This window comes from Geotrypetes seraphini, chromosome 1 (assembly GCF_902459505.1).
Source record: "Geotrypetes seraphini chromosome 1, aGeoSer1.1, whole genome shotgun sequence".
Taxonomy (NCBI): domain Eukaryota; kingdom Metazoa; phylum Chordata; class Amphibia; order Gymnophiona; family Dermophiidae; genus Geotrypetes; species Geotrypetes seraphini.
The window spans coordinates 124,139,197-124,155,841 of NC_047084.1; the positions used below are offsets into that span (position 1 = coordinate 124,139,197).

Genomic DNA, 16,645 nt, shown 5'->3' on the forward strand with positions numbered 1-16,645 from the left:
CCACCAGGATGGTCTCGGGACTCAAGGAGCTCCCATACGAGGAGCGGTTAGGGAAGTTGCAGCTCTACTCACTCGAGGAACGTAGAGAGAGGGGAGATATGTTCGAGACATTCAAGTATCTCACGGGTCGCATCGAAGTGGAAGAGGATATCTTCTTTTTCAAGGGTCCCGCGGCAACAAGGGGATATCAGTGGAAAATTAGGGGCGGGAAACTGCACGGTGACACTAGGAAGTTCTTCTTCACCGAAAGGGTGGTTGATCGCTGGAATAGTCTTCCACTTCAGGTTATTGAGGCCAGAAGCGTGCCAGATTTTAAGGCCAAATGGGACAAACATGTGGGATCTATCCGCAAAGATAGATAGGGAGGGTCAATGGAGTGGGCAGACTTGAAGGGCCGTGGCCCTTATCTGCCGTCTATTTCTATGTTTCTATAGTTGTGGGTTGTGTTTGGATATATAAGTGATTTGGTGTGCTGATGTGGTTTAGTCTTAGTGTGTGTTGGCCTTCTTCCACATGCTGTGGTAATGGAGTGTAGAGTGTTAGATTGTAGGTTTGAGTTTATGTCACTTGATGTTCTCCTATTTTGGAAGAGAGATTTATTTATATCTGTATCGGGTGTAGGGAGGAGGTTATTTACTGCTGTCTTCCCTCTGGTTAAAAGAAGGATTAACAGTATGAAGTGCTGGGCTCGTGAGGTTAGCTTCATTTGGGGGGGGGAGGTTAATTTTAATTTTTTTTTTTTGTTTGGTGGTTGGTGAAAGGTGGTAGAAGGGTCTTTGGTGGTTTGGCTGCTGTTTTTCGGTTGGTTTTACGTTTGGTAGTGTTATGGGGTGGATCGCTTCTTGGTCGCTTCACAAAGGTGCTATGAGCGTCTTAGATAGTGTGCTGTTAGGTGCTGAATCTTTTATTGGTTTAGCGTAGTCTCGTCGGGTGGGGGGAGGGGCGGAGTGCGCTCCCACGCTGGCAAGCCTCCCTGCCTGCTCCTGGATCCAGCGATGTCGGCCAAAGTGAGATTCAAATAAAGCAAAAAGAAAAAGAGACAAACTAAAAATGGGTGCTGAGAGACTTCCTGAGCCTTCCAACTGGCTCAGTGTAGTCTCGTCGGGTGGGGGGACGGGCGGAGTGCGCTCCCACGCCGGCAAGCCTCCCTGCTTGTTCCTGGGTCCAGCGATGTCGGCCCTGTGCAGTCCCGTCGGGAGGGGGGAGGGGCGGAGTGTGCTCCCACGCCGGCAAGCCTCCTTGTCTGCTCCTGGGTCCAGCGATGTGGCCAAAGTGAGTTTCAAACGAGAAACAAGAAGTAAACAGAAACTAACAGAAACACGGGTGCTGAGAGACTTCCTGAGCCTTCCAACTGGCTCAGTGTAGTCTCTTCGGGTGGGGGGAGGGGCAGAGTGCGCTCCCACGCCGGCAAGCCTCCCTGCCTGCAACTGGTCTAGTTAAATTCAGCATGCTGCTAGTCTGGCCCCCCAAATTGGCTCATAGCGTGCTAACTTTGTTTCTGAAAAAGTCTGCCAGTTTATCAGCAGTTGGAGGGCATTCCATATTTGTTTGTTTTTTGGAATTAACTTCAAACAGAGTATTGACCGGTTTGAACAGGTCTTTACTGTTGGTTTTAACTTTGCCAGTAGTTTGCATGTAGTATTTACTTTGTTTCTCCGTGATCTTAGTTTTATATTCTTTAACTTTTGCTCTCCATTTGAACTTGTCTTCATCCTCACCGGATTTACCGTATTTTCACGCATATAACGCGCGCGTTATACGCGTTTTTACCTACCGCGCATACCCCTCGCGCGTTATACGCGTGAGCGCGGTATACAAAAGTTTTTCTACATAGTTCCCACCCCGCCCGACGCCCGATTCACCCCCCCAGCAGGACCGCTCGCAACCCCACCCCCGAACGACCGCTCGCACGCGCTCCCACCCGCACCCGCGATCGGAGCAAGAGGGAGCCCAAGCCCTCTTGCCCGGCCGACTCCCCGACAATATCGGGCCAGGAGGGAGCCCAAACCCTCCTGGCCACGGCGACCCCCTACCCCCACCCCGCACTACATTACGGGCAGGAGGGATCCCAGGCAAACCCCCCTCCCTCCAACGACCGCCCCCCCAAGAACCTCCGACCGCCCCCCCAGCCGACCCGCGACCCCCGACCCGCGACTGCGGCCCATCCGTCCCAAAGCTCCGCCTACTGGTGGGGCCTAAGGCGCGTGGGCCAATCAGAATAGGCCCTGGAGCCTTAGGTCCCACCTGGGGGCGCGGCCTGAGGCACATGGGCCCAACCCGACCATGTCGAAATGAGGCGGGCCCGCCCCTTCCCGGCCCATCCCTCCGAAGCCTAAGGCCTAAGCCTAAGCCTAAGGCCTGATTGGCCCAGGCTCTAGAAACCTGGACCAATCAGGCCTTAGGCATAGCGGGTCCGCCCATCCCCACTAAGTCTAAGGCCTGATTGGCCCAGGCACCTAGAGCGAAACCGTTAGCCACGCTCTTCAATCTCTCCTTAGGTACGGGGAAAGTCCCCCTAGACTGGAAAACAGCCAACGTTGTTCCTCTGCACAAAAAGGGCTGCAAAGCAGAGGCTGCGAACTACAGGCCGGTGAGTCTCACATCAATAGTGTGTAAACTCATGGAAACCCTGCTTAAAGGTAAATTAGACACAATATTGGATGAGGGAAATCTGAGGGATCCCTGTCAACATGGATTCACTAGGGGCAGGTCATGCCAATCCAATCTTATCAGCTTCTTTAACTGGGTGACAGGAAAGCTAGACTCGGGAGAGTCTCTAGACATAGTGTACTTGGATTTCAGTAAAGCTTTTGACAGTGTCCCGCACCGCAGATTATTAAACAAGATGAAATCGATGGGGTTGGGTAAGAAACTAACTGCATGGGTCACTGATTGGCTGAGTGGAAGACTTCAGAGAGTGGTGGTCAATGGCACCCTCTCTGAGACATCGGAGGTGACTAGCGGAGTGCCGCAGGGATCAGTCCTGGGACCATCCCTTTTCAACATATTCATAGGGGACTTGACCCGGGGGCTTCAGGGTAAAGTAACACTGTTTGCTGACGACGCCAAACTGTGTAATATAGTAAGTGAAAGCAATCTCATGGATAGTATGACGCAAGATCTGATCAAGTTAGAAAACTGGTCCTTGACATGGCAGCTGGGCTTCAACGCTAAGAAGTGTAAGGTCATGCATCTTGGCAGTAGAAATCCATGCAGAACATACACCTTGAATGGAGAAGCACTAGCTAGGACTTCAGAAGAACGGGACTTGGGAGTTATCATCAGTGCAGACATGAAGGCTGCCAAACAAGTGGAGAAGGCCTCATCCAAGGCAAGGCAAATGATGGGATGTATCAAGAGAAGCTTCGTCAGCCGCAAACCTGAAGTCATCATGCCACTTTACAGATCATTGGTGAGACCTCATCTGGAATACTGTGTGCAATTCTGGAGGCCGCATTACCGTAAAGATGTGCTTCGAGCCGAGTCGGTCCAGCGGATGGCCACTAGAATGGTCTCCGGACTCAAGGGTCTCTCATACGAAGAAAGACTGGGCAAGTTGAAGCTCTATACTCTAGAGGAGCGCAGGGAAAGGGGTGACATGATTGAGACATTTAAATACGTTACAGGTCGTGTCGAGATGGAAAACGACATATTCTTTCCCATTGGACCCTCGGTCACAAGGGGGCACCCGCTTAAACTCAGAGGAGGGAAATTTAGTGGTGACGCCAGGAAGTACTTCTTCACGGAAAGGGTGGTGGATCATTGGAACAAACTTCCGATGCAGGTGGTCAAGGCCGCCAGCGTGCTCGACTTTAAGAATAGATGGGATATCCACGTGGGATCCCTACGAGGGTCGAGCTAAGGAACTAAGTCATCATCACTCAGACTTAATGGGGTGGGTCAGTGGAGTGGGCAGACTTGATGGGCTGTGGCCCTTTTCTACCGTCACCTTTCTATGTTTCTACATTGTAAGTGTCTCTTCCTCTACTAGGGAGATGTGTAGGGCCGCCTAGATTCGCCTAAGGCCCTTAGGCGAGCTTAGGCGTCTTGCGGGTCTCCCTAGGCTCCCGGAGGTGCCTTCAATATAGGCGGCCTGCCCGGGGAGCATATTTTTTAAAAACATGCATCCCGATTGGCTGATTAGACAGCTTTAGGACGCCTACAGCTGCCTAAAATCGGGACGCACTTTGTAGAATCAGGGCCTGTATGCCTCCCCCTTCGATCTCATCTTTCACCCCCATTGGTCTGGCATCTCTCTCCTCTCCTTCCCTCTCCCACACCTCTCCTCTGCAATCCCTTTCCCTTTTTTCCCTCATTTTCCTTTTCAATTTATTTTCTGCATCTGTCTAAATTACGTTCTTACTACCCGCTCATCAATGTCCTTTTTTACTGTCTACCTAAAGCTTGCCACCTCTTTCCCTCACCCCTCCAGTGTTTCCCTAACTCAATCCTTTTCTCACCATCATGTGCCCTCCTTTTATTTATCCCCTTCTTCCATCATGTACCCTCTTTCTCCAACCCTTCCATCTAGTACCTTCTCTCTCTGTCCACTTCCATCCAGCGTCTGCTCCCCTCTTTCTTTCCTCCCATTTCCTTCCTGCATTTGCTCCCTTATCTCTCCCATCTGAGTTCCTGCACTTCCATCCAGCATAGGCTCCCCACTATCATCCAATGTCTGCCCTTTCTCTCACCATCCACCCCTTCTTCAATCAGCATCTGCCCCCTTTCTTTCCCTCCAATATCCTTCCCCCTTATGTCTCTCCCCTTTCTCTGTACATCAGTTCTATCAGCACCACCCTTCCATACCACCCTGCCCCCTTTCTTTCCCTCAACCACCCTTCAATTCCAGCAATCTTGCTCCTTTCTCTCCCTTCACTCAGCAAGGTCCCACGATGACTGTAGCTGCCGGTTGCCAGTCCACCCCACTCCGACGTACTTGCTCTAGAGTGGACTCAGCAGCTGCATGCTGGAAGGTCCCGTGATGACTCGTCTGCTGGCTCTGCTCCGAAAGAAGTAAGTTATGTCGGAGGGGGTGGACCCAGCAGACGCAGGGAGTTGTGGCAAAGTCCTGCAATGACTGCGTCTGCTGGGTCCACCCCTTCCAACTTAACTTACTTCTTCCAGAGCAGAGCCGGTCGATGAGTCATCAACTTAGCACAGCTGCCGACTCTGCTGCAGAAAACGTAAGTCAGAGGTAACGTGACCATTTATTTTTTTCATCAAAAGGGGACATCTATTAATTGACTGTATCCTTTCTTTCATTTCTTTCTTTCTGCACTCAGGCCCAACAATTGTCCCTTTCTATTCCCTCCCTCCTTCCTTCCCATATCCTTAGTGCCACCAGTGCCTCCTTCCTGTGTCCATAGTGTCCCCAGTGCTCCGTCCTGTGTCCTTAGTGTCCCCAGTGCCTCCTTTCTGTGTCCATAGTGTCCCCAGTGCCTCATCCTATGTCCTTAGTGCCTCCAGTGCCTCCTTCCCGTATCCATAGTGCCCCCAGTGCCTCCTTCCTGTGTCCATGGTGCCCCCAGTGCCTCCTTCCTGTGTCCATGGTGCCCCCAGTGCCTCCTTCCTGTGTCCATGGTGCCCCCAGTGCCTCCTTCCCGTATCCTTAGTGCCCCCAATGCCTCCTTATATCTCCCCAACTGCCTTCCAGATTTTCTCCACCCCCAAAGCCAGCCTGCCTGTCTGCCTACCTCAGTGGCGTACCTAGGGTATGTGGCACCCGGGGCCCATCATTTTTTGACACCCCCCTCCCCATGTAAAAAAATTTTTTTTTTTTTTTTTTTGCAATAACCATGAAATGGAATAAATGGTCAGAATAGAAACAGGCAGTGAAAATTTTCTTTTATTGAACCTCATATATGTAACCATTATTCCAAACATAACATAACATAAATTATGTCTAAATTGTCATGACATTAGAAGTACATATGGAGTAGTTGCAGGTGATGCTTGGGACAGTTCTGATTGTGTTAGTTCGGTTTTATGTGTTTTTTGAATAGAAGGGTTTTTATTTCTTTTTGAAGGTTTTGCAGTCTGTGGTTGATATCAATTGGTTGTAGAGTTGGGGGTCGAGTGTTGCAGCTCGAATGGCTAGGAGGTTGTCGAACAGTTTTTTTCTTTTGACGTTTTTGGTTGGAGGGTGTTTGAATGGTGCACAAGTTCTCCTATGTCTGTTTGAAGTGGATTGAATTATTTAGCTGAAGAAATTAGTTACCCCCCATTCCACACACATTAATTCTCTTCCATTTTTGTTCCCATTATAAAAAACACTGATAAGTTCCCAGAAAAAAAATACATTAAAATAAGAAGTGAAAACAAAGGCCCCTACAGATGAGAACATAACATAAGAATAGCCTAACTGGGTCAGACCAATGGTCCATCATGCCCAGTAGCCCATTCTCATGGTAGCCAATCCAGGACACTAATACCTGGTCAAAACCCAAAGAGTAGCAACATTCCATGCTACCGATCCAGGGCAAGCAGACACTTCCCCCATGTCTTAATAACAGATTATGGTCTTTTCCTCCAGGAATTTGTCCAAATCTTTCTTAAAACCAGCTACACTATCTGCTTTTACCATAACTTCTGGCCACTTCATTTTTAAGTTTAGATCTTTCCTTTCAAACAGAGACATGTCAAATACAGCACAAGGTAACTTCACATGGACTTAGCTGTGCAGGAAATGTGAATCTCCTCATACACCCACCATATAGTGCAAAAATGTGCAAAGGTCTGTTTTTTTCTTTCGATCACTACATAGCCTAATGCCACACAAGCAGCGCTGTTACAAACATATTCTGTAGGTCAATGCTAAGGATAACAAAGTTTCCTTCCTTGGACCAGAAGGAGATAAACCACTGGAAGAGATCCCAAAACAACACCCAAAGACCCACTCAGTGTGTGAATCAGTTGAGTGGAGTGGACTAACTGGGGGGTGGAAATGGGCCCGGAGTTTGCTCAGCAGAATTTCCCAGACCACCTCTTCCTCTCAACACATTGACACGCTGCCACCATCACCACTAGGAACACCTCACTGGGTAGGCCAGCTATGCTATAAACTTTATAAAACACATTATTATATTTTCTTATAAAGCACATATTTTAACTGACCTCTCTGACATCCTCAGCCTTTCCATTCACAAAAATAGAAGGAAGAAAAGTTCCCATTTCCTGCTGTCTCATGTCCCCGGCCTATACAATATTTTTTTTCTGCAGACCCTTCAAAAGTCTGACCAAATCCTCGTTTCACTTGCATTATAAAGTACTGAGGATGCCATCTCTCCCCAATCCCAGGTCCTAAAGTCTAAGACAGTAGCGCAAACTAATGCTGCCAGATACAGGAAAAAAAAATTTTGATTCGATTCAGCCCTATTGAATTGGTTTTTCAATTTGATTTTCCTGCCTAGTTGGGTGATTTTTTTCAAAACTCCTGGTGCGTTTTATAGCTTTTTCACCCCCTTTGGCTTCTCCTAACCACACTGGCGCTGTGGTGTAAATAAAATAAAGAAACAAAAAGGACTTTTCCTCTTTCTGTTAAATCCTAGCTCACGTTTGCAGTCCAACACCAGCTCTGGCAGGATACACATTTCAAATCTGACATGTTATAATCACAAAACAGAAAATAAAATTAATTTTTCTACCTTTTGTTGTCTGGTTATATTTCAAATCTTGTTGGTCCAAGGCTCTGGTTTTCTTCTGATAACTTGCTTGCCAGGGTCTCCTTCTTTCTGCATGCTAACCATCCATCTGCCAACTCTGTCCTCCCTTTCCATTTCCCTTCCCTTCCCAGGAAGTCTGGTATCTTTCCTTTTTTTCATCTCCCTCCACAGATCCACCTTTTCTTAAATACCCTTTCATCCGGCATCTCTCCCTCCTTCCACACCATCCCAGAGTCCACCATCTCTCCGTTTCTTTTCCTAATTACCCTCCTATCCAGTATCTCTATCCCTCCTCCACACCATCCCTTGTGTCCAATTTCTCTCCCTTTCTGTTCCTTCCCTCCCTAAATCCCATGGTCCATCATCTCTCTCCCTCTCCTCTATTTTCAGACCCATTATTTCTTCCCCCCCCCAAAGTTTGGCATATGCATGTCTCTTTGAACACCCCCTTCCCTCCGTGTACTTCTAAATCATGGTCCCCCCCCAAAGGCCTGTCCCCCCTTAAAGGTCTGCCTGTCCCACCTTGAAGGCCTGCACCCCCCTTGAAGGCCTGTCCCTTCCCCTTGTAGGCCTGTCCCCCCCTTGAAGGCCTGCCTGCCTGTCCCCCCCTTGAAGGTCTGCACCCCCCGAAGGCCTGCACCCCCCGAAGGCCTGTCCCCCACTTGAAGGCCTGTCCCACCCCCTTGTAGCTTCTCCCCCCCCCCTTGTAGGCCTGTCCCCTCCTTGAAGGCCTGCCTGCCTTTCCCCCCTTGAAGGCCTGCACCCCCTTGAAGGCCTGCACCACCCCCCTCGAAGGCCTGCACTCCCTTGAAGGTCTGCACCCCCCCCCCCCGAAGGCCTGTCCCCCACTTGAAGGCTTGTACCACCCCCTTGTAGCTTCTCCCCCCCTTGTAGGCCTGTCCCCCCCCTTGAAGGCCTGCCTGCCTGCCTTTCCCCCCTTGAAGGCCTGCACCCCCTTGAAGGACTGCACCCCCCCCCGAAGGCCTGCACTCCCTTGAAGGTCTGCACCCCCCCGAAGGCCTGTCCCCCCCTTGAAGGCCTGTCCCACCCCCTTGTAGGCCTGTCCCCCTCTTGTAGGCCTGTCCCCCCTTTAAGGCCTGCCTGCCTTTCCCCCCTTGAAGGCCTGTCTCCCCCTTGAAGGCCTGCACCCCCCTTGAAGGCCTGCACCCCCCCTTGAAGGCCTGTCTCCCCCTTGAAGGCCTGCACCCCCCTTGAAGGCCTGCACCCCCCTTTGTAGGCCTGTCCCCCCCTTGAAGGCCTGCCTGCCTTTCCCCCCTTGAAGGCCTGTTCCCCCCCTTGAAGGCCTGCACCCCCTTGAAGGTCTGCACCCCCCCAAAGGCCTACACCCCCCCCGAAGGCCTGCACCCCCCTGAAGGCCTGCCTGCCCCCCTTGAAGGCCTGCACCCCTTGAAGGTCTGCACCCCCCCCCCGAAGGCCTGTCCCCCCTTGAAGGCCTGCCTGCCTGCCTGTCACCCCCCTCCCCCTTGAAAGCCTGCTTGCCTGCCCGCCCGCCCCACCCTGAAGGCCTGATGCCCCGACCCACCCCGAAGGACCGCTCGCCCCCCTGGCCTCCCCGCACCACCTATGAAGCAGCCGCAGCAGGATCGCGAAGTCAGCGTCAGCGATCCCTGCGCTGCTTCCTGCGCCACGGTCCCGCCCCTCCTCTGACGTCAGAGGAGGGGCGGGATCGCGGCGCAGGAAGCAGCGCAGGGATGCTGACGCTGACTTCGCGATCCTGCTGCGGGCTGCTTCACAGGTGGTGCAGGAAGGTCAGTGGGGCGAGCGGTCCTTCGGGGGTGGCGGGGGACTGAACGGCAAGGCCGGGAACACCCCCTTAGGGCTGGTACCCAGGGCGGCCCGCCCCCCCCGCCCCCCCCTAGGTACGCCACTGGCCTACCTATCTCCCTCCTTTCCTGCTGCGCTAAAGCCAGCCAGCTTGCCTGCCTACATCCGAATCAAACAGGTTTTAGAAAACACCATAACACAGAACACTCTCTTCTTGGAATGACTACTTCAATTCAATATTTCCTAGATCACCATCAATCGGTGCTGTTAGTTTCTCTTGATCTGTCAGCAGCGTTTGATACAATTGATCACCAATTACTCCTTGCTAGACTTCAATCTATTGGGGTTAGAGATGAAGTTCTAGCTTGGTTCACATCTTACTTTAGTGAGCGTACTTCAATAGTTAATTTTAATAATTCTTCATCCCTTCCATCTCAGATTTCTCATGGAGTTCCACAAGGATCTATTCTTTCACCCTTACTTTTTAATATTTTTCTAGCTCCATTAATGACATTATGCCAATCAGTAGGATTTCATGTTTTTGCATATGCTGATGATATACAATTATTACACCCTCTAAATAATAATAATACAGTTGAAATTTCATCTATCAATGAGAAACTTGATCATGTATATCATTGGCTAGACAAAAACAGATTGGCTCTCAATATCAAAAAAACCAATGTTATGTTATTTCCTTGGAAAGAGAACTTTTCTCTTGTTCATCCGATTTCAATTCATAATGTTCCCCTTCAATTAGTTAAAAATATAAAAATTTTAGGTGTAATTTTTGATAACAAACTAAATTTCCATGATCATATCAGCAACATTGTGAAAATCACCTTTTATAGATTACGTAAAATTCGTTCCATCTCGAAATTCCTCTGTGCTAAATCACTCACTATATTGATTCACTCTTTGGTGATTTCTAAACTTGATTACTGCAACTCTTTATTCAAAGGAATTGCACAATATGAAATAAAATGATTACAAATTATACAGAACACAGCAATAAAATTAATAAATAATTCCAAAAAATTTGATCATGTAACACCACTTCTCAAAGAGGCTCATTGGCTTCCTGTTAATTACAGAATCACTTATAAATTATGTGTAATTATCTTTAAAACTTTGATTAATAAGACCCCTGCTTTTTTATATAGATCACTGATTCCATATTCTGCAAAGAGAATTTTACGTTCTAGCGAACAAAATCTGCTAACGATCCCATCCTTAAAAATTATTAATACAAGAAGACAACTCATTTTTTCTTGTACGGCACCTCAAACATGGAACGCCCTCCCTATTACTTTACGGGAGGAGAAAGACCTTGGAAAATTTAAAACTGAGTTAAAAACTTTCCTTTTTAAAGATGCCTTTTCTACATAATTTTATATTTCATGAATTATTTATTTGGTTGAACATGTTTTAACTATATCCTTTTTGTATTTGCCCTTAATGTTTCTTCTTTACTTTAAAATTATATTTCATCCCTCCTTTCCTAGTGTTTAACATTGTTTAAATTTAGAATATTTTAGCCATTATTTAAATTGTATGTATTATTATGTATTGCATTGTTATTGTTCTTTGATTTTACATTGTAAATTTTAAATGTAAATCGCTTAGAATATCCGATTAAGCGATTTATCAAGTCCCATAATAAACTTGAAACTTGAAACTTGATCCTGCACTACCTACCGCGGGAAAAAAAAGCACCTCTCCCCTTACTATCTCCCGGTCCGCGCCTGCAATCTTACCTCCACCCGCCGACAAGAAGTCTTTCCGACGTCAAGTCTGACATTGGAGAGGACATTCCGGGCCAGCCAATCACTGCCTGGTTGGCCTGGAACGTCCTCTCCAACGTCAGAATTGACGTCGGAAGGACTTCTTGTCGGCGGGGGAGGTAGGATTGTAACAGTGCGGCCGGGGGAAAGGAAGGGCAGGAGGACCTGGCCGGCTGTGCACCCCCCCCAAGCCGTGCACCCGGGGCGGACCGCTCCCCCCCCCTTGGTACGCCACTGAGGGTTGACATAATCAATACATTCCAGCGTCTGAGAAGTGTGTATTTGCTTCAGCAAATGGCAGTGTTGGAGAAGTGTATGTTTTGCTGGGGTGCCAAGAGAATATGAAGGTATTGGTTGCATGGAATATTGCTACTCTGAGTTTTGGCCAGGTACTAGTGACCTGGATTGGCCACCGTGAGAATGGGCTACTGCACTTGATGGACCTTTGGTCTGACTCAGTAAGGCTATTCTTATGTTTTAATTCATGGCATTTGCGAGGGCTATACCCCCTAAATCCTTTGAATATGAAAGTAAAAAGTTATATGCGGGCCGTTTTGCCCCCAATCCCCATGAATATAGAGGGAGAAGTGTAGTCGTGACCACCATCTATTTGTGCTGTAGGAGAAGTTTCAAGTTTCAAGTTTTATTAGTTTTGATATACCAACCATCAAGTTAATATCTGGCTGGTTAACAATATATTTAAAAGAAAACTAAAAAAAAAAAAAAACTAAAAAAAAAGAGGTATTGTGTATGTACAAATAACATTACAGGACGAACTAGACCGTGAGGATAGAAGGGAAGGGAGGGTGAAGTTACATATTTGAGAAGAAAATGGAGATAGTGGGGTTAGGATAAAACATAGTGGAGAGGGACGCTTTAAAGAAAGCGGTTATTGTTGATGAATAGAATAATAAAGAAGAAAAAAAAAAAAAAAAGAGATGATGGCTCTAAGTGTTAGCGAAGGCATCGCGAAATAAAAAAGTCTTTAAATCTGTCTTAAATTAATCAAGTCGTGATTCGTCGCGGAGTTGCTGTGGCAGGGAATTCCAGAGGGTAGGGGCAGTTACTGCGAAATTTACTTTACGTGTATTGTAGAAGTCTTTAATAGAGGGGATCAAGTTCTCATAGGTTACATGGAGGTTGGGTAATACCTTATGCAAAACATTCACTGAGGGATGAACACACAGCACAGCCATTTGGGAGGAATGTGGGGATATAAACTGAGAAGAGCTGAATCAGAATAGGGGAAATAGAAATCCACTCCCCATGAGTTCAAAAGAGGGAGAAAATGGTGGGGAGGCATACTAACCCAAACTAACTTAGGATAGGGACACAAATAATCACCATTTACCTCAAAATGCGCCCTAAATAGAACATTCAAGGGTCTTATGGGATACTGCAAGGCCACCCACATATCACACTTACACCCATAGTCTGAAAAAAAAGAAGACACAGAAAAAAAGTAGAGAAAAAGCCTCAGTTAAGCTTCATATGGCTAAAAAAATTCCACTTATGTGTCTTCACTATATCAAAAACAGTGGTGAAAAAAACAGCCCCCCAAAAAATACCTCACATTCAGCACGTCAAAATCTCACATACATTGTGTGAAAAAAGATTGCAGTCCAGAGGCACAGTCAGAAATATTGCAACTTGAGCAAGGAAAAAAGAAAAACTTAGCTGTCCATGAAATCCCAGCTGTCTCCAATCAGGCTTATTCGCAAGCCCCACTACCCAGGCCTCGTTGATAAGCAGCCCACCCATGAGGCCTGGGTAGTGGGGCTTGCGAATAAGCCTGATTGGAGACAGCTGGGAATTCGTGGACAATTCCTTGCTGCAATAGTCAAGGATACTTAAAATAGATGATTGAACTAACAAGTGGAACAATACTGTATCAAAATATTTCTTAATGGTTCGGAGTTTCCACAAAGCTGAGAAACATCTTCTAACTAACAAATCTGTATGTTGCTCTAATAATAATAATAATAACTTTATTCTTCTATACCGCCACAATCTTGCGACTTCTAGGCGGTTTACAGTCAAGAGAGCTGGACATTCAGCGAGTTACAATATGCAGATAGTCAGAGGTGCAGATAGTCTAAGGTGAGATGCCAATTTAATATTACTCCCAGAATTTTTATGGAGTGGTCAATAGGATAGTCAAAACCATTCAGTTGTATCAAAGTGTCTGTAACATTGTCGTGGGGACCAGCAAGAAAAAATTTAGTTTTTTCAGAATTTAATTTTAATTTGAAATCAATCAACCATAGTTCAATCTGGTTTAAAATAACAGATATATAGTTTTTTTTATCTCAACTGTCAAACTTTTAAATGGAATGACTATGGTGATGTCATCAGCATAGATAAAAAAAATCTCAGTTTTAGACTTTGCAACAAGTTTCCCAATGGCGCAAGGTAAATATTGAACAGCGTGGGAGATAAAGGCGAACCTTGAGGAACCCAAGGATTTACCCAACAATAAGAAAGTTTATCATCACTATAAACTCGGTAAGATCTTTTTCCCAAAAATCCCCAAAACCATTTCAAAACATTTCCTGAGATTCCAATTGAGTCCAGACAATCAATTAGAAAGGCATGGTCAACCAAATCAAAGGTTCTATTAAATCTAGTTGCAAGATCGTCCACGGCATCCTTCCACCATTAATTCCGCTTTCTTGGAACTCCTCATACCCTAATACCACCAGACCCACCCAAAAATTGAAGCTATCCTTCCCCTCACTAAAAGGCATTTCCCCCCAGGAATACTGGGGACTTCCCTCCACTTCAGACTCACCGAGCTCTGGAACAACCTTACCTCTCCCTTTCGGAACCTGAGTGCTCTCCAACCCTTCTGTAAACAGCTGAAAACCTGGTTATTCTCAAAAATCTAACTCTCCCCTCCTCATTTGACATCCTAGCCCTCTAACTTCCTTCTTTCCTCTGATCCTCATCTAGCCCTTTCCTTGTAGTTCCTTTCCCATTACAATTCCTGTAAACCGTGCCGAGCTCCACAACCATGGAGATGGTGCGGTATATAAACCTAAGGTTTAGTTTAGTTTAAAATCAGAGCGCTTGAACCTTGACTAAATAAACTGTGAAGGTAATCTAACAGGGAGGCCATGACTGTTTCTGTACTAAAGCCTGAACGAAAACCTGACTGATTATCATGTAAGTAACCAAATCAGAATTAACCAACCCCTCCAACAGTTTAGTAAATAGAGGAATACTAGCAACAGGTCTATAATTAGATACTAGCGTAATAGATTCTTTAGGATTCTTTAGGCCTGGATGATTCTGTTAGTCAAAAGAAGATATTACTTACCATTTCTAATGCATTAACTCTTTGCTCCAGAGAAGTATTCTTGTTCCTGAATGCTTTGAGCGCTCGATATTGGTCAGGGGTAAGTGACATCACTTCATTATTCTGGAAGTAAACAGAAGCTTTGTTACTAGAAAAAAGCTTTCTTACAATCTCTTGTTCACTCTTAAGTAATGTGGGCACCAAATTAATTGAACACAAAGTCAATGGCCTGTTTTCTACAAGCTGAGAGGGGACAAACAAACCATTCTGCTGCACAGCTTGACATGCACAAGGAAAATCCAATCAACAGTAAGTCCCAGGAGCTGTGCTACCACCCAAACGCCCAGAGCCTTCAGCTACATAGATCTGAGAGCCTTAATGCACTTAAAACATAGGCAGTTCAGGCCTGTCCTAACCTCCCCTCAGCACGTACCTCTTATTCCCACTGATAAGACTGTGTGTGATATCAATTTGTTCATGCACTTTTATATTATGGACTGATTTCTACAAATGGTGCCTAAAGAAAACTGGTACAAAAAAAAAAAAGCCAACTGCTATTCTATACATAGAAATATGACGGCAAATAAAGATCAAATGGCCCATCCAGTCTACCCATCCGCAGCATCCACTATCTGGTGTGAATAACATGAAGAAAGACCTGGCGAAGTTTGAAGAATGGTCTGAAATTTGGCAGCTAAAATTTAATGCTAAGAAATGCAGGGTCATGTATTTGGGTTGCAAAAACCCGAGGGAATGGTACAGTTGAGGGGTGAAGAACTTGTGTGCATGACAGAGGAGCGAGGCTTGGGTGTAATTATATGTGATGATCTTACGGTGGCCAAACAGGTTGAAAAGGTGACGGTGAAAGCAAGAAGGATGCTAAGGTGCATAGGGAGAGGTATGGCCAGTAGGAAAAAGGAGGTATTGATGCCCCTGTATAAGACTCTGGTGAGACTTAATTTAGAATATTGTGTACAATTCTGGAGGCCAAACCTTCAAAAAGATATAAAAAGAATGGAGTCCATCCAGAATGAGGCTACTAAAATGATGCGTGGTCTTCGTCATGAAGTGTAAGGGGACAGACTTAAAGATCTCAATCTGTATACTTTGGAGGAAAGGCGGGAGAGGGGAGATATGATAGAGACATTTAAACACCTAAGTGAAGTAAATGTGCATGAGTTGAGTCTCTTTTCATTTGAAAGGAAACTCTGCAAAGAGAGGGCATAGGATGACGTTAAGAGGTGATAGGCTCTGGAGTAATCTAAGGAAATACTTTTTTCTTTTTTTTATTGAAAATTTTTAAACATTGCAAATAACAAAGTCAGGATATGGATACAAGGAAACAATTATTCATGATAATACAATTATATGCTTGCATTATATCTCATTCCATCTAGCTCACCATACTGAGAGAAAGCGCTTCATTTGTACACAAAATATTTACAAGTAATTCCTGGGGGAAGGAAGCATATACTCCCCCTACTATTAATGCACAAATTAACAGTATTTTACCCCAAATCCATGCACAAATTTACTTCTGATTTACTTGAAGAAATGACTCTAGCTGTATCGGGTCCCAAAATACTTAATCTTTATCATGCAAATGAACAAGACACTTCCATGGGAATTTTAAGAAAAAAGTATCCCCTAACTGCACAACTCTGGATTTTAAAGCCAGAAAGGCTTTTCTCCTGAGCTGTGTAGCTTTGGCTATGTCAGGACAAAAACAAATTTTATCTCCACAAAACTTTAATTCTTTACTTTTAAAGTAGAGCGTCATTATCAAAGTTGTATCAATTTTCTTTAAATAGGATCCAATTGTGGGAATTTTCCAGGAAATCAGTTAAATTTAGATCTGTTCTGTGGTCGATTTCTTCTTTTGGGGGATATAGTATAAATTCAAAAACATCATAGTGTCTACATTCTGCAAACCCAATATTTCCTTGAGGTGTCTCAGGAGATATTAGATGGGTTGGAGCAAAATTCACGACATCTCGCCTGATTTCCCGTCATTTCTATCTTTAGGTGATACTCAAAGATTCTTTACTCGCTGATGCAGAAAAAAATGGAAAGTTATCAGCCTGTTTCTCTCCCACTAACATTCGTTTATCTAAGCT

General features: G+C 45.9%; 1 protein-coding gene across 4 annotated transcripts in view; it reads right to left on the bottom strand.

The window, feature by feature from the left end:
* LOC117357363 (EF-hand calcium-binding domain-containing protein 14-like) overlaps positions 1 to 16,645 on the bottom strand; it is a 298,105-nt gene that overhangs the window by 89,004 nt on the left and 192,456 nt on the right. For all 4 annotated transcript variants that reach the window (XM_033937827.1, XM_033937816.1, XM_033937836.1 and 1 more), the window contains one exon: positions 14,550 to 14,651. In XM_033937827.1, the coding sequence (XP_033793718.1) occupies positions 14,550 to 14,651 (102 nt within the window). The remainder of the gene's footprint in view (positions 1 to 14,549; positions 14,652 to 16,645) is intronic.